The sequence below is a fragment of the Scleropages formosus genome, chromosome 5 (assembly GCF_900964775.1).
Source record: "Scleropages formosus chromosome 5, fSclFor1.1, whole genome shotgun sequence".
Classification (NCBI taxonomy): Eukaryota; Metazoa; Chordata; class Actinopteri; order Osteoglossiformes; family Osteoglossidae; genus Scleropages; species Scleropages formosus.
Genome location: NC_041810.1, coordinates 5,557,343 through 5,576,029, shown reverse-complemented (window position 1 = coordinate 5,576,029; position 18,687 = coordinate 5,557,343). Strand labels below are relative to the sequence as shown.

Genomic DNA, 18,687 nt, shown 5'->3' with positions numbered 1-18,687 from the left:
CTCCCACATTCAAAACATATGCTGTTCAGGTGGACTGGTGACTGTCACCCATAGTGTGAGTGAGAGAGTGTGTTCCACTGATGTTTGGATGAGTGACCCATTGTAAGTAGTGTATTTAGCAGTGTAAGTCACCAAGGTGAATAATGTGTGTGGGCTGGTAACACTACATAGAGTTCATTGGAATTGCTTTGGAGAAAAGTGTCTGCTAAATAAATGTGTCACATCTCTTGTCAGAGGGACAGCTGGTATCATAGTGGTTAGACCTGCTGCCTTTGGATCCAAAGGTTGCAGGTTTAGTCCCCACCTCTGTCTGTAGTACCCTTGAGTAAGGTACTTACCCTAAATTGTGACAGTAAAATTACCCAGCTGGGTAAATAACTGTACCCTTAACACTGTAAGCTGCTTTGGAGAAAAATAAAATGTAACATCACAGCATGATGTCAATGGGTTTGGTAGTGATACAAAGCAACTAGGCTCATATGTGCATTTGCACCTTGTGAGATGTGACAGATAGACCCTATGTCATGTTTTAAATTGATAGATGTGAGTGACTAGCAATTAATTCGGCATTCTGCCCTAACACCCTGCGGATAGGCTCTGCACCACTGCAAGCCTTGGTTACGTAACACATGTACCCTTATTAAGGCAACGGTTTTCTCCACTGTACAAATCAGAGTAAATGAAAGTTAGACACATTATTCTTAAAGTCCAGCTGCATACAGAATTGATATTCATTTACATGATACATTTTTTCCAAAGCACTTTATAATGTTAATTTATTTACCCCTTTAGACAGCTGGCCAATTGTGTGTGGTTCAGAGTTAAGGCATACGTGGAGAAGGGACTTGAACCTATGACCTTCGGGTCCAGCAGCAGCCCCTATAACCACTACACCACCAGCCTGGAACGCCGGGGAGAGTTCTTTTACACATGTCATGTAACACAGAAATGATCCGCGATAACTCTGCGAAGATCTTTCCACAACGTCTCGATGCATTGAACAGTTGAGCTCAACAATATTTTCCTGGATTCAAGGTCCACGCGCTGCAGCGTGACGTCAGCGTCGCACGTGAGCCGCGCACCTGCGCTCCGACGCGACGGCGCGCGCGGAGGGGAGCGAGTGGCTGCGCTGTGGCGACAAGAGGAGCGAAACAGACGATAGGAGTGAAGACGCAAGAAGCGGGGGGGGGCTTCGAGCGGTTGTGGACGGAGTGCCCGAGGTGAGGAAGAAGCGGAGGGGGGATGACGGAGACGCAGCAGGGGCTGCAGGAGCGCGACTCCACTGAGGCGGTGAGGCGCAGAGTCGCAGCAGGTGAGTTAACGCTCGCGAGCGACTCCTTTCCCGCGCAAGTTGCTCACGAGTTATTTGAGTGTTTGACACAGACATTCATTACGCCTGTGGAAGTGGGAGTGGATGTGGATGCGGACGAAAAAAATAACCGAAAGCAAAGAAGAAGCCTGGACGCGGCTGGAAGGAACCGTCGTCGTCGCGTTGGCGGGGACTGTGAGTGTGACTCACTGACTGGACGCGCCGGAGTTCTCGCGACCGTAGTGGCTTCAGCCAGGAGTACTTTTTTTTTTTTTCTTTTTTTCTTCCTTCCTTCTTTTGGTAAACTTTACCGTAAAGCCTTTCAGAGTTTCACGCGATACGTCTGTGTTTAAAGGCAGTTGTAGCGAAGCGACCCGCGCACGCCGCATGGATGCGCTGAGAGCTGCGCGTGACCTCGCGCTGCGAGGCCGAGGGGTCAGCTGAGGTCGCCGCTGTCCTTCGCGCGGCTCGGAGTCACGTGGGATTCACCATGCTCTCAAAATGACCGTATGCGGTAGTCCTCTGATGGTCACCTGTTATCGCGTCTCCCACATGATCATTTGAAACATATTTCCACAGGTCTAAGACTAAGTACACAGTTTATTATTATTATTATTATTATTATTATTATTATTATTCATTTCTTTCACTGCGCTTTCCTCTCCTTTCACTTTTGTCATATTCTTAATTTCTAAAACGACTTAAATCCAGCTGGATCACATAAGCATTGTCCCCCTAAGAATAACAGTAACTTTTCATTTTGTAACATTTAAATTTTTTCATTTTGGCAGATGCTTTTCTCCAAAAGCCACATACATCTCAAAGAAATACAATTTGTGCATCACATTAGGAGAAAGAGCAACATAGTTGCAGACATATCATTCTTAGTAAACTTAGTTTTTTCCACTATAACTTTTTTTTTTTTTTTTTTTTTTTAATATTATACTTTCCTGTTCAGGAAGCAAGATTTCCAGTCTTGTGTGGTGTGGAAAGAACCAATATCCACCTAGTGAATACTCAACTAGAACTAAGAGGATCAAGTTGAAATCTTCTTAGGGGGTTGATGTTACGCATTTAGTCTGGAATGTAGTTATTGGACTCTTGTTTAAACAATACATCAGTCAACCTGCTGGCAATATGGAAGTCATAGCCGTTTTTCACAGTTTTTTTTATAATGGTATCTTCTGTATGCAGTTTGTATTTCTAGCAATAGATGTTGGAGAAAATGACAATAAGGAAGCTAAATAATGGATAATAAATCATTTGTCTTTTTCCCTAAAATAATTTAAAATGTGTGTTGCACGGCTGATTGCTCACAGCACCTTGGCCATAGGTTCAAATCTGGTTTGGTCTTGTGTAGAGTTTGTGTTCTCCCTGTATCTGTGTGCATTTCCAGGTGCTTACCTTTCCTGTCACAATCCACACAACTTGTTTCAGGTGAACTGGCAAGACTAAATTGCCCTTAGTGTGTGTGTGAGTGTGAGAGTGTGTTTCTGTGATTGCTCTATGATGGGCTGTCCATCCTGTCTTCGGTGTACCCTGTCTCATGTCCCATGGTTCCAGAGTAGACTCTCGATTGCATGCGGTTATTCGTAACATTTGCTTTTATTCATTTAGCCGACACTTTTCTCCAAAGCATCTCAGTGTAAAGATACTTTTACAATTATTTACCCATTTGTACAGCTGGGTTATTTTTAATTGCGCAATTTAGGGTAAGTACCTTGCTCAAGGGTGTTACAGCTGGAACAGTATTTCTCCCAATGTACAGTGGCAAATGTACTGACATACTGCATTACAGCATGGAATGCCAGTTGCACAAGAGAACAGAAGGCTCTGCAACTGGTCTTCAGGGCAGCTCAGAACATCATTGGTACACAGCTACCGGCAGTCGAGAGCATTTATCTGTCCAGATGTCAGAGCAGAGCCTCCAAATTTATCAGGGACTCCACTCACCCTGCACACCACCTCTTCAGACTGCTCCCCTCTGCAAGGTGTTACAGGACAGTTCACTCAAACACCACAAGAATGGAAAAACAGCTTCTTCCCCAGAGTTGTGTAACAGCTGAGCACTGCTTAATTTTTATTGTATTATACTGTATCATCTATTTACTGTTATCTGTTTAAACTGTTTAATTTTTATTTTCCTATTTAAGTGTCGTGTTTCATATTGTTGTCTAAAGAACTCAGGGACTACCACTGTAATTCCGTTGTATTGCACAGCAGTACAATGACAAAGAATTCAAGTGGGATTTGAACCTGCAGCTTTTCAGCAGAACAGCAGCAGCTCTGACCGCCATGTTACCAGCTGCCTCTAATGTAAGCGTAACAGATGGCCAGACTTCTTCAGATAACCAACTTTACACTGATTTACCCCCCCCTTTTTTTTTTTTTTTTTTTAGAGCAGAGCATTCTTTCTGTAAGAATTCAAGGTAAGGACCTTTAGTGAAGAGAAATACAGCAAGTGGGGTTTGAGTTTTGGACCTTTAGATTGCGCTTGAACAGCCCCATTCTCTACCCTCTGTTCCAAAGGGTGGCTCTTGTTGTTCTATGTACGGTAAACCTTTTTCTTTATGTCAACCATACTTTTGTTCTTCTAAATGCAGATCATTCACTCCTGCGGTTCATCTGTGCGGAGCTGACCAGAGGGTATTTTCTGGAGCACAATGAAGCAAAGTACACCGAGCGTAGGCAGAGGGTGTACACCTGCATGCGAATACCTGGAGAGCTCGAAAAAGTAGGGACCTGTTTTGTTCATTTTACATCTTGCACAGGCAATGCTTGGTCTGCAGTTGTCCTCAGTACTTTAAGGTGATTTCTGTGTGTAATTTGGGAGTGTTTTGTTGGCCTTCCAGCTCTGAAGGGTGCAGGTTTTATACTCCAACACAAGAGGGCGCTGTAGGTTACAGCATTGATTTATTTGGGTTTTAGAATTAGTCTCTAAGTCTGGGTTGTCTTACACAGATGTAAAGACAGTCTCATTTTGCAGTTTTTCAGAGCCCAACTAAAACAGGCAGTTCTTACAGTACCTTCAGCCATAGAAGACTGAATACTTTATCAGTCTCTGTTGTATCCTTTGTGTTGCCTTGAGCGTCAGCGTTCCTCTGATGTAATAACAGGATCTAACTAGACTCATTGTACATCATAATTGGATTTGCTTCCATAAGTAACTCATATTTTTTTAAAAAATTATTTTGGACAATGTAAGACACTAATCTTCTGGAGTGCAGAGGATATGCGATGCTCTTTTCAAAGCCTTAGGGAAACAGATTTGATCTCAGCTTATTTGGGAGGTCTACTCACATCCTAGAGAACAATTAAAATGCAGTTCCTTTTGTTGCTGAGGACATGCTATAAATTCCTGCTGGGCTGGCTAGCCATGGATTTTAGTTCTACTAAGAAAGCTGTAGGAAGAACATGCACTGAACCCTGTAGCGGATTAATATTTAATTCGGAATAGGCAGTGTGTAAAATGAGTCTGTCGGGCATTATTTGGTGTACTCTTTAAAATATCGAAATGTTTTTCCCAGTTTGCTGCGGTGCTCCAAGCTGTGGAAGTGACGTTCAGCTCAAACGGCAAGGCGACCTTCAGGCACAAACGTGGCACACTAATAAGAGCAGACTGAAAGTCAAGTCGAGTTTGTGGGATTCTTCTCGTCTTGCTTTCATTTAGTGTAAGCTTAAGATGTACGAGGCCCTTCTGGTGGGGGAAGAAGGAAAAAACGGCACACTCGCTAAAATACAGGCGACAGTTCTGTAGCTGGATCGTATGGTGGCTGTTGGATAGAAATCCTTGAAATTCGTCTTTGATCGCAAACTTCCCACCCCCCCCTTTCCTTCTGGAAGGACTGCAGTCCATGGTTTTGTGTGATCATACTTCTCTCCAGCTTATGTACAGTGTAATTTGTTCATGCACCGTAACTTTATGATCATCCTCAGATAAGCCTTTACAGAGCCGCTACTCCTGTATTATATGTAAATGTTCGGGTACCTTTAAAAAAAAAAAAAAAAAAAAAAATAGCAAGGTTATCAGGAATCATCTATCCTGCATTTTATGCACCTACTCAAGCGATGAACATCAGTGCCTTAAGTGGAAAGAACAAACTTGGTTTACTTAAGGATCACGTGTCTGTAACTATGTCTTTCTTTTAATGTAATGAACACAGTGTATTTTCACTGAGATGTACGTCACTTTGGAGAAAAGCGTCTGCTAAATGAATAAATGTAAATGTACACATCCACGCTGGCACTGCGACCACTTTCTCCAGGCATTTATATAACTGCTCTCGTTTACTTACTGGTACTGCATTTTGCCTTCCAGCTGATGGTGTTTGGCTACTTTGTGTGCCTGGATGCCTTCCTGTACACCTTTACTCTCCTTCCCCTGCGGGTGCTGCTGGCCCTCCTCCGACTCCTTGCTCTGCCCTGCTGTGGCCTCAGGTGAGCACCAGCAAAGGATCTCACTCTCTCTCCCACACACACACACACACCAGTCGTGACAAATGAGTATTGAAAAATACTTAATACGCAAATGGGTCTACACACTGAGTGACAGTTGCATTCCTATTGAGAAGTAACCTCAATCTTAAAATAGTTCTATTTAATATCTTAATTCTGCTGTGGTGCCTTTAATTCCCTTTAAATGTCTAATTTTTGTTTACTTCTTAATCTCAGGACTGTGAGATCACTAGGGTTGATCCCTTCATAAGCCTTACTTATCCATTCAGATTGCAGTTATTTGCTTCTTTATGGTCTTTTGACATTAGAAATGGCTTAAGTCTTTTTTGGGGTTAGCAAACTTCTTTGTGTTACATTATTTACCATTACTGTGATGATAATATTTCTAGGTAGGGATAGCAATGTGCACCCGTTTTCTGTATAGCCTACCTGCAGTGACATTTACTGGTGAGATGTTTTTGAATCTCCCTGAGTAATAGCATGTGAAATTGGATTCATGAATTGTATGGGGGGGGGGAATATCAAATGCTGCAGTGCATATTTCAAAGCTGTAGTGCCACTTGTTAAATGATGTACAGTGGTTTTTATTTCCCTTTTGATTTCTGTTCCTTTAGGGCACGTATGCCCGTACCACAAAGAGAGGTGGCTGACACAGAGTGGTGATCAGCACTCGGGCCTGCAGTGGTTTCGTTTAAACCTCCTCCTTCTGTTCTCTCAGTCACACAGATTTCTTTCGGCGAGTCTTGTGCTGTGTCTGTGCTTCGGGCTGCAACCGCAAAGGCCATTCCCTTTAATTAGCAGACAGAAGATAGGCAGTGCTTCTCCAGCAGCCTTTCCTGAGTACTCCGTCAAAGGTCAGGGTCCACATCTAAATGCAAAATCATGAGTGATGCTATGAATTCGCAAAGGAAGAGGCATTTTCCACATAGGAGCAGACATTTAAAAGCTTTATGCTGAGATATCTGCTGTAATGTAGAGTGACAACATTCTGTCCTGAATATCCATATTTAATTTGTAATTATCCTCAGACAGAAATCTGTGGTTTACCTGTGACAGAGGACTGCTGTTGACCACATCCCGGTCTGGGCTCAGTTTGCAGCTCTTGAGAAATCGGAGTCCGCAGTTGAAGTTCTTTCCATCCTTTGGTGTCTTCACTTCCTCGGATTTGTGTTTGTTTATGCTGCATTCCCAAACGGTATAAATGTATGAAGCAATTATCTGACACTTTTTAAAGTCAGCTTATTTCCTGACAGGTGATTGTTCTGTTTTTTGTATGTATCTAATGAAATGGTGCTTATTCCTGTTTTGTAGTGTTCGTTAAAAGCATTACATGTTGCCTGACGAGTTGCATGTCTCGGGTAGACGCCACCGTTTGCCTGTTTCATCTCAAATGAGCATAGTTTTAAATGCCATGTTTGTCAGGGCTCCTCTTTCACATGAATTAATTAGCTTTAACAAACTATTGATCTCACAAGGCCAGTGTGGAAATAGGTTGCCTGTCAAGCTAAATTCCCTTCCCAGAGCAAGAATGGCAAAATGAGCTCATTCACTTAGTGGATGCATAGCCTGTGGTTTTTCTCTTGCCCAATTCTAGTGCACATTGCCTTGTTTCCAATGCAAACTTCTAATGCACAGGTGGTGAGAAAATAATTGTACTTGGCACTGACTGATCGTTCAAAGATAGAGGCATAAAAATGCTTACATTTATATTTACTCACTCATTTGACCGACTTTTCTCCAAAGCAACATGAGCCTAACCCGGCAACACAGGGCCCAGGGCTGGAGGGGACTCGCCCAGGACGGGACGCCAGTCCATCCCAAAGCACCCCAAGCAGGACTCGAACCCCAGACCTGCCAGAGAGCGTGACCCGGCCAGATCTCCTGCGCCAAGCAGTTGTTGACTATGCTTAGTTACTAAGCTAAGCTTTGTAAGAAGTTTATTTAAAAAGATCATTATTTTTGGAAGCATTGTCACTTTGCGGCTTTTCACAGTACTGTAGATATTCATAGCCGGTGGTGTTAACAAATTTATGTAGCTGTCAGGATCTTGACAGAGAAATGGGTCTGGAAATGTTTTGATGCTCATTTTTGAACATTGAGAGGTATTTGGCAGTTCGTCGGGCCCCTCGCGAGCAGGACAAACAAGCGGCCAAAGGTGGAGGAGGAGTTTTTTTTGTTGGAAGAAGAGTTCAGTTCTGGGAGGAGAAGGACCTTAATCTGTAGGAGGCTTGCAAATTAAAGGGGGAAAGAAAAAAATCCATGATAGGTGACAGCTTTGAGGTACATTGGGAAATCCATGGATATTGAGAGAATACTGACCGTGTTGATGGATACTAAAGTATGCATGTTCTTATCAGAATGTTATATTTTTGAATCTTCTAGCAAGAGTTGGAGATTTAATTCAGCATCAGGTGATTAGGGGCAATTTAGAGCCCCCAAGTTTGTGTATCTGTGAGTGAATGAGTGTGTGTTTGTGAGATTGTGATGGACTGGTGTCTTGTCCAAGGTGTACCATGCCTTGTGCTTCCAGGACAGGCTCTGGATCACTACAACCCTGAATTGGGGCTCCCATTATTGTTGATCAATGAGTGAAACACAGGGTGCATTAAGGTAGAAAGGAAAACCTTTAGTATTCAGTCTCCCACACATATAGCTGATATCACACAATGGGTACATTAGCTTTTTGTCCAACAATTGGGGCAGCCCCCCACAGTCAGAGTGGTATTTATTTCTTTCTTTATTTATTTATTTATTTAAAATTTCCTTGGGTCTCTTCCTGTTGCTTCTTGTTTTCCAGTTTTTATATATTCCACCTCCTCCGTCAGCTCTGCGCTAGAGTCTGGTGGGCTCATTTAAACAATGAAAGGGAGGTCCCTTGTGCTGAAGCTCTTGAGATCCCTGAACTCTCTCAAGATTCCATACACACAAATCCTTTGTATTCGTAGCATCGCCTAATAGAGAGCGGGAAGGGAGCCAGAAGGGGCTGTAATTGGGAAAGGGAGAAGTTGCTCGCCCCGTTTGATCGTGGTTGTCTGCACACTAATTAAGCATAACAGTACATCAGAACATGATTTTCACATCTAATATAAAAGAAAGTTTTGTGCAGTTCTTCCTTAAACTGCTTTTTGAACTGCTAAATTGGCCTGAAAGTTTATAGGACTCTGGAGGAAATGTTTATGTATATAAAAAGTCAAAAGTTGAACATGTTGGAAGATGGCACTTTATTCCACGTTTCATTTGTCCTTTGCATGGTCACTGCATTCCAGAGCCTGTCCTGGAAATGTGGGATGTGAGACAGGGGACACCATGGACCGGGTGCTTGTGTGTTGCACGATGTTTATTCTCCTCTATTTACTTGAAACAACTTACTTTAAAAGTCTGAAATAAAAAAAATATGTCCACGGCTAGCTGGTTCATTACACAAGTGCAAGTAGCTTTCATCAGGCATGTTTTCACTTGCTTTCATCATTTAACAAGTGGCACTACACCTTTCAAATATGCACTGCAGCATTTGTTCTCCTACCCCCTAACATCTACATATGACCTTTGGGTCCAAAGACAGTAGCTCTAACCACTACGCTACCAGCTGTCCCATATAAATCATGAATCCAATTCACATGTTTGGTCAGTTAATTTGTAATAGTAGGTACTTTTATTTTGATCTGCATTTGCTTGGATGTGAAACTGCAAGTGTTAAAGAGGATGGAAGCTGGTCAGGTTGATGTGTTGAGCTTAAACTTGGCAACATCCACTAAAAGGACAGTTATAAGAAATGTAGACAACAGCTTCTGTAACTCCAACCTATACTGTCAGCCAATTGAAGTTCCTTATTCTTGTGCAGTATTTGTACTTAGACCCATCTAATAAAATATGTTACAAAGACCTTTAGGCTGGTTTCAGGTAGTGCTCAGGATAGGGTATTAGCATGAACTGAAAAATTTGAAAATTCTTAACCCTGTAACATGAGAACCCAGTGTACTAAAGTAATATGAGAAATTTAACTGAATGGTTACTGAGACATAGTTTCTGTTTTTATGCGGATTAAGCTGAAGAAGAATGTGTTTCTATGCATGTGTGTGTTTACAGGGAATTGCGCCTCCTTCAGCCTTCCCAGGTGTGTGACATCTTGAAGGGCTTCATTGCGGTCCTGTGCTGCTTCTTGATGCGTTACGTGGACTATGCCATGATGTACCACCTGATCCGCGGCCAGTCGGTCATCAAACTCTATGTCATTTACAACATGCTCGAGGTGAAGGACTGCTGTCATGAAATGCCATGAAGTTATATTTTGTTCAGTTACAGTATATTTTGTTCCTTACGACTTTTTTTGGTTGTTTGAAAGGATGCGGATTTTCTAACGAGCTGCAATGCATCAACAATACCGTTCCTGTGGAGCTGGATGCATTTTAAGGATTGCTATCTAAAATTGGGTTAAAAGTACTGTAAATTAAGAAATCCTTATTGGAGTGGAAAGTACTTGTGAGAGTTCCACCCTCCTATCATCATGAAGCACAGGGCATGCTGGATTTCACTCAATCACAGCTCTTGTTTAGCACTTGGGGTAGCAGTTTCCTAGTTTTGAGATCATCACACTTTGAGATGTCAGTGCAGCATCACATAAATGAATTTTACGCCCCCACTGTGAATAACAAGGTACGTGCAATTCCTTTCAGGTGGCCGATAGGCTTTTTTCCTCTGTTGGCCAAGACATCCTGGATGCCTTATATTGGACAGCTACAGAGCCGAAGGAGCGGAAGAGGGCTCACATCGGAGTCATTCCCCACTTCCTCATCGCGGTGCTCTATGTGTGCATCCTTTAATAACTGCACTTCATGAATATGGTTCTTACATTTTCCTTAGTATGCTGGCTCCTTACAGTATGTTAATGTTTGTTAAATATTTGAAAATGCACACATTTTCAACGTTATTGTTAATATTCACTTGTTTTCTAAAAATGATATGCTGCAAAGCAAAAGCAGCCCTTTTTTAATTACAGTTTTATGTAAGATTTTTTACAGAACTTGGCCAATAAATTGCAGTATACCTGTGTTAAGGTTTTTTAAAAGTAACTTTGGATTTGCAAAAAGATTTGTGATACACTGGCTCCCCAACTTGTGACTTGGTATTTTTTGTTCCCCCCCTTTTTTTGTAGTCACCCAAATTTTGAATTTTTTTCCTCATTGTATCTAACTGGTTGCCAGTTCTTTTTTTTTTCCTTAGCATGTGGTTTATAGTCCTTCACACCATTCTCATCATGGTCCAGGCAACAACCCTCAACGTGGCCTTCAACTCTCAAAACAAGTCGCTACTCACAATCATGATGTCCAGTAATGTGCGTATGACTTTGCATCAACTGGGGGGGAATTTTTTTTTTTTATATATAATTACAACTCATCTGTAAATACCTGAACATGCTGTGTGTGTAGCTTCCTTAGCGTGGCAGGTATTCCATTCATTCATTCATTCAGGGTCTGATTGACTCGGCTCATATTCCACTTCCAAGGTACATTGCGCTGAGGTCATTCCATATTCACCCTTTATCGTCTCGAGAAAAGCTTCACGCTTGGATCTCTAACACCGTATTAACAAAATGCTTTGTTTTCAGATCTTGTAAGAATAATGTATTGAATGTTTATCATTTCAGTTTGTTGAAATTAAAGGATGTGTTTTCAAGAAGTTTGAGAAAAATAATCTTTTTCACATGTCGAATAGTGGTAAGTTAATCTTTTTGAACTTCGTATGTGATCCCGAGAATGTCTACGTATATAAAAATTAATAAATGTGTTTTAACTTTTTATATTTTAAGACATGGATTAAAAGCTATATATGTGTATAGCTATATCAGAAATACTGTATTTCTGGAATGGTGCTGTCGCTTTTTTTAAATAATTGCAGCAGTTTTAACATCCTGTCATTCTTTACTCAATAACCATGTATGAAAACAAATGGAATGCATAGCTTATAGCATGAAACTTGCAAAAGCTACAAGCAGTTAATTTTTTTTCAAATGTTGTGTTAGTGTATATGTTTTATGTTCTATTTTTGTATCGTTACTGAATCATTGTCATATTTTAATGGCAGATATCAAGGAAAGATTTACAAACTTCATACTGATATTTATAGTATGTCTCAGGAACATGGAGCAGTTCTCGTGGAACCCAGGTAACCATTGTTGACTAGCCTGACCTTTTTTGGAGAACATTTTCTGTCCAAATGTTCCAGAATGTTCTGTTAAGTTAACAGCCCATTTAATGCATTACTGTTCAGCCCTAAAGCTGTCTGTCTTGCTTTCATCCAAAGAGCCTTGCTGGATATTTGACCTTTTATCTCCTTATACATTTTCCTCAGTTTGAAACCTTCCACTAAGTGGAAAAAGTTGATTCAGGAGGAGCACTGAACATAAATTCGGTCATTTCTCTGTAGCTCTTTTTATTCTTATGGGCCTGTTGAAAATGATCACAACACCCAGTCCTTGTTTTGAACACACTGTCACAGAATTTAAAAACATGGCCTTTTAATGCACTTCTGCTCTGTATAATACCCTACTGTGCAAATGGTAAGTGTAAAGTTGCTTATCTAACATTGAATGTAAATTTGATTAATTTCAAATGCTTTCAGAGACATATGTTTGTGAACTGGGAAGCAGGATCTGAGGATTACACACTGATCAGTAATTTTACCATAGTATTCTCTTGAGATGAGTGTGCTGTTTATGGTTTTATCCAGATCACCTCTGGGTCTTGTTGCCTGATGTCTCCATGGCGGTGGCCTCTGAGATAGCAGTGGATATTGTGAAGCATGCTTTTGTTACAAAGTTTAATGACATCACTGCTGATGTAAGTACAACTGCTCCATTTACTGTAATGTGGCTTCCAAGGGAACCATTGAAGACCTACTAATCTGTAGCCGGTAAACAAGAAAACTTGATGTGAGTTGTTTTTAACCATGAACCTTGCCCCAGAAAGTCTTACATACCATGCACTGTCCAAGGTGGTTGGTAGGATTTGGTAGATGGGGTTTTTTTTTTTTTTAAATAAATAATCCAAGTTAGGTATACTTTGTTAGATGTTCATGTCAGACTTGTCCCCGTTTTATCATCCCTGAATTATGGTGATTATCATGACATTCCTCTTGGCTGCAATAATTAAAGATCAGAAGATGGTGTATTTGGATCACTGACAAGGCAAAGCATTATGGGTAGAGTCTCCTCATGACTGTTTCTGAGCCAGTCACATATTAGTGTGTGTGATCCAGTCTATGTTCAAGCTGAGTGTACATCCTCGATAAGTTTGCTTTACCCCCGAAGCACAGCGCATTCCCCTGGGCTCAAAGAGCTCCACTGATTCACACAGCACTGTCTGCCCCGAGGGCTTTGCTTGACATGAAAATTCAAAGTTTGTCTCTCAGCTCCTGTGGTTAGCGTGGGGTTTGTTGCAGGACAGCTTTTGAATCCTTATTCACGCCAGCTGTGTTCCAGGCTGGGGACCCATCTGCTTAAAATTGACCTTTTCTGCATATACTTTGTCGTACTTTTAGTTTTTCCCTATAAATTGCTATTTCTACTCCTCTTCATCTGTATATTGCTCAAGGTTTTCATGGCACTCTAAGGGAATAAAAGTTAACACGCGAACTCAAGATAGAGTATGTTCTTTTTGCACATCGTGATTTTGAGAGAGAGATCACAACAAGATACTTAATGTAATGCTTGTAGGGCACAGGATGTCTTTAAAAGAGCACCTCTATGAATTAATGAGTGCCCCACTTACAGAGTGATGTTGAAAGGCCTCCCTACTGATTCCCCAAATGAGACAGGCTGCTTGTCTCATTATTTAGTTTATGGAGTCTCATTGCCTGGTGTCTGTACTGAAGTGTTCTGCACCCTGTAAATGAAGCCTTTTCCGTTCATCAGTCTATCTATGGTACATATGGTTCATAGTGGAGGTTTTTAAAACTCAACCATCTCTACATGTCCTTTGTTCCATGTTAGTGTTTGCATGTTCTCCCCGTGTCTGCATGGCTTTCCTCCGGGTGCTCCCGTTTCCTCCCACAGTCCAAAGACATGCTGTTGAGGTTCACCCGTAGTGTGTGAGTGACAGACAAAGTGTGTGTGTTCCACTGATGTATGGAAGAGTGACCCATTGTAAGTAGTCTATCTAGCAGTGTAAGTCACCAAGGTGAATAAGGTGTGTGGGCTGATAACACTGCATAGAGTTCATTGGAAGTTGCTTTGGAGAAAAGTATCTGATAATAAATGTAAAGTATTTCAGCTCTGTTCTTTTCGTTCTTCATAGCGTCCTGCCCGTCATGTTTGCCATGGAACACTTAAGATGCCCAAAAGTAGAGCCCTGCATTACTCAAGACATCAACTAGAATCATTAACAAATGATACAAGGGCAGTTAACAAAATGAAGTTATAAACAAGTACATGGCAGGTACAGAAATGTTTGACAGTACTGACAGGAAGTGTCATCCAAAAGTCTTGAGGCATCCGTGTTCTGTGTGGCTTGACGTTTTAAAGTACTGCTTCTTTCTGAGCGTTGCCCTTGTGCAGCTGTCTCTCCACAGCTCTGCGAAGTTAATTCCCTCAGCCGCCTGCTAAGCTGCAGTTGTGTGGAGAGAAGCTGCCACAACTGATGAATCGTACTGAACGAAGATCTAAGAAGCATCCCTTTATTCGAGTACAGATTGTTGAGCAGATAGACATGATTGCAGGAGGAATAGCAGTAAAATAAAAGGTTTTTTCCCCCTCCCATTCAGCACAAGTGTCAACATTTCACAAAAACAGCCGGTGATCTGTCAGTAAAGCTGTTCTTGCCAACCAAGATCTTACCAACATAACAAGAAAATGGCTGCCCCTTCATATTTCTCTTGTTTCAGGGTTTGGTGTATATATAGCTGTAATATGAAACAACATTGTAGAGGCCTCTTTTTGCATCACAGATGAGTGGAGACATCCAAAGATCGTTATTCTTGAACATCTTTGCCTTTCTTTCGGAAACGCAGCCTACTGGTGTCATGTTACTTTCTCATCAGGTGTACAGTGAATACAGAGCAAGGCTTGCATTTGACCTTGTCAGCAGTCGGAAAAAAAACGTAAGTCGTTCATTCCATTAACACAGATGAACATTTTGGAGTCTGTTCCATGAGTGTATATTTGTGATAGGCTAGTAATCATGTCTCATTACCAGGCGTACACTGATTACAGTGATTCAGTGGCCAGAAGGATGGGCTTCATTCCTCTCCCTCTTGCTGTACTGGTAAGTCCACTTTTCTGCATATGTGTGTTTTCTGAAGGTCACCGTTAACTACAAATTATTGCACTGTGAAAATGTGAGACAAATTTAATTATAAACTTGAAGGAAAGCTAGGGAAGATGAGATGGTGGAAATCGGGTGGTGATTGCATGGCTTAAGAGCTGGCTAAGGATCCATTTACTGTAGTTTTAAGGACCCTCTTACATAACCAAAGCTTTTCTGAATGGTGTGTGTGTCCGTGTAGCTTTGTTAATTAGCATATGACACTGTAGTAGACTTGGGCAGTATGAAAAAGGCTTCATCTACATTCTTTGTCCAAAAGGTCTTTTTCAAAATGAGGGACAAACGTGACAGTGTAGGTGAGGTCGTACAGTTCCAGAATGCAACTGAGATGATGGGTGTGCAGCTCCCACATTGTGATGCATCTCAGCCTCTGTTACACAGCCACTTGGTGCTCTTTTTGAATGTGTTCGATGTATTAGGCCGAGACTCAATGTGGCCACTGGATAAATGAAAATCTAGACCAATTAATAAAAGGTATCAGTAGTTGTAGACTGGATTTGTGAAAAATTTTATGTTCAAATAGTGTTCAGTCATTATCTGGAACTTTTCTTTTCTCCCCCTAAACTTTTGCAGCTAATTTGTGTGATGACAAGTTCTTTGAAGATCCAGGGGCCATTGTCTTATATGTGTGTGATGCTCTTTTACCTTGGGTAAGACCAAAATCTAGGGAGTTAAATTATGTATTCCACATTAGAAATATCATTGTTGTTTTACATTATTATTATTATAATACATGTATAATGGTCTGAATTTGAGAACGAAAACGGTGTCAAAGCAAACAGGGCCTTTTCTCAGTTCTCAATAAACATTGTAACAGTTCAATCTTTCCTCTCCGTTGGCAGAATGATCACTCTCAAGGTGCTTAACAGCATAATCCTTCTAGGCAAGTCCTGCTTATACGTGAAGAAGGCCAACATGGAGGAAAAGCTGGTCAGAAACCACCAAATTCCAGCTCTAAACCCCAGTCACCAGGCATCGAAGTCTCAAAGTAAAGCCCTTCGATCAACAGGTAGGTCTCTGTCGGGAAGGGATCAAAGCTCTGCCAGGTGCATAATTTGACAATGAAAGGTCTTAGTTGGCAGCACAGCAGAGAGCACTGGTGCCTCACAGCTAATAGGCTGTGTTTCAGCGTAGGTTCGAACATGGCTCAGTCTCTCGGAAGCAAATTATCCGTGTTCTCATGGGTGTGTTCCGAGTGCTCCAGTTCCCTCCCACAGTCCAAAGACTTGGGTCAAGTGAATAGGTGACTCTAAATTACCCATAGTATGAGTAAGTATTTGTGTATTTGCCCCGCGAGGGACTGGCATGTCATCAAGGGCGTACCCGGCCTCATACCCTCTGCTTCCACAGCTGGCTGTGGAGAACCACAACCCTGCACTGGACAAGCAGTTATAGTTAATAGGTGGACGGGTAGTGGTCTTAGTAAGGAGACAGTGTTGGCAAATCTATGTTCTGTGTGAATTTTGCAAACTTTATAAGCTCTGAAATCTCCCTGCGAACCTTGGTCTGTAACTGTTTCCCAAAGCATGCCGGTAGCTTAGCAAGAACATTTAAACCGTGGCTCTTCACCTGTAGTTCTTGAAGGCCACATGGTGTGATTTTCATTCCTTCTGAACTCCTGAAGGCCTTCATAGACTTAATGGGGTTAATTCTTACAGTAGCAACACACACACACACACACACACACACACACACACACACACACATATTTTCGGAACCGCTTGTCCCATACGGGGTTGTGGGGAACCGGAGCCTACCCGGCAACACAGGGCGTAAGGCCGGAGGGGGAGGGGACACACCCAGGACGGGACGCCAGTCCGTCGCAAGGCACCCCAAGTGGGACTCGAACCCCAGACCCACCGGAGAGCAGGACCGGGGTCCAACCCACTGCGCCACCGCACCCCCTCACAGTAGCAACACTTGCTAGTTTATTAGAGGGCTGTTAAAACTGGCACATGTCCTGCAGCTCTCCAGGAATACATGAGGACGCATTCACAACTAATAATATGATGCCTCATGAATGGCTTTTCTTCCTTGCTCTTTTTCTTCCTGGCTCTGCTCTGTTTGGGTATTTTGATGTCCCGCTGTTCCCGCAGCCTGGCCCTGTTGTACCCATCATACCTTTCCCTTTATAGATATACATTTATAGGCATAGTTAAGTGGGTAATGTTAGCAGTGTCTAAAAAGAGTTTCTCGGAATAGTTATATTTCGGTAAAGTATGATTATGCCTTGAGGTAAGGCACATGCTCAGTGGAGGATTTCGAGTAATGTGCACATGGCTGCTTAAGGCATCTATTCGTTTATTCTGTTTCTGGGATTCTCACCACACAACATTGCTGGAGTCCCTCTGAGTAAACAGCCTGTGTGTCTTAGCCAAGAGGGGAATGTTTAAAATGCACTTACTCTGAACACCAGTTTATTTGATTATTGTACAGGGTATAAGCTTGCAGTGCATCATGTTCAACATAACTGTGTTTACAGCACTGGAGTCAAAATGTTCCATAACGTTACTTGATGTTGAGGTTGTGTAACCACATTGTTTGTGTTAAATACAAAGGGTTAGCATGTGTTTCCAGATTTTGAGTTCTTATCCTCTTTGTAACACAAGTTGGTGTCGTCATACTGGCACCAAGTTTCGCTGCAGACTGGATGGTGTTTACCACTTAAAATGTATCATGTTTGTCTGTTGCAGTGTGAGGTACAGGCTTTCTAACTCCTGCCTTTCCAACAGATCCCATTCAAATAAGTGCCGTCGCCACCATTGTTACACAGCCAAGTGGTCTAAGAAGTTCGGTGCAAGAGCTTTCGAGCCCCGTGGGTGGTTTCCAGGCTTCGGACACAGCAGAAGGGAAAGCCGCAGTATCCAAAGGGTCGGAAGTCAAACACGGGTCCAGGAAGGAAAACCTACTGGACGTTGACCACTTTGCAATATGTGGGAATAGAATTGACTGAAATTCACGACTCTACAGGGGCACAAACTGCTGAATAGCTGTTTTGTTTTATTTTTTTTTCTTCTTCTTCTTTTTTCCCCTCCCATTGTGCCTCACCAACAAGTGTCTCTGGACTCCTTCTGAAATGCGCTTAATTTACTGTTGACTGAAGGAATGATTTCGTACTCCTCATAGAGGCTGTCTGAGAACTCATGCAGTGATGAGCACAATAGTGGTACAACCCAGCCCTGCAGAAAGGTGGCTTGCTTAAGCAGGAAGACTGAGCTGCGTCGACATCAGACAGCTTACTGGCAAAAGCCAAGATTTTCTCAGATTTTTTTTCATTGGGAGGACCTTTTAATTTTAAATGATCCATTTTAAGGACTCACTGCTTTTCATGCTATGAATGCTTAGGAGCAAAAGTGCTTAGTCCCTGACCTATACCCAGAGCAGGTATTATAAAGAGTATTGGCACAAGGCAAATTTAATCTTAAATTCCAGTTTTACAACTATATTATTGGCAGGTACATTGTACTAAGTATCTCTTTATTCTTGAAACCCCTTTTTTTTTTTTTTTTTTTTTTTTTTTTCCCCCCTCCCTTCTGTTGCAGGGTTATGTATGCAAAACAAAATATATGGGCCTCGCTAATTTCCACTTGAATTCAGCCAAACTCA

General features: G+C 41.9%; 1 protein-coding gene across 3 annotated transcripts; it reads left to right on the top strand.

Annotated features, from left to right (window-relative positions):
- Positions 1–846: 846 nt before the first annotated feature.
- LOC108930851 (transmembrane anterior posterior transformation protein 1 homolog) lies at positions 847–18,600 on the top strand. Of its 3 annotated transcripts, none has more exons than XM_018746327.2 (15): positions 847–1,312; positions 3,709–3,738; positions 3,913–4,043; positions 5,628–5,746; positions 9,851–10,013; positions 10,438–10,573; positions 10,999–11,096; positions 11,409–11,478; positions 11,846–11,926; positions 12,491–12,600; positions 14,798–14,857; positions 14,953–15,021; positions 15,655–15,731; positions 15,924–16,090; positions 17,814–18,600. In XM_018746327.2, the coding sequence occupies exons 1-15, from the start codon at positions 1,243–1,245 to the stop codon at positions 18,032–18,034; spliced, it is 1,602 nt and encodes a 533-aa protein (XP_018601843.2). In that variant the 5' UTR covers positions 847–1,242; the 3' UTR covers positions 18,035–18,600. The 3 variants fall into 3 exon arrangements, with proteins under 3 accessions (XP_018601843.2, XP_029108166.1, XP_018601844.2); XM_029252333.1 differs by having other exon boundaries at positions 15,965–16,090; positions 17,814–17,879; XM_018746328.2 differs by lacking the exon at positions 3,709–3,738.
- Positions 18,601–18,687: the final 87 nt, after the last annotated feature.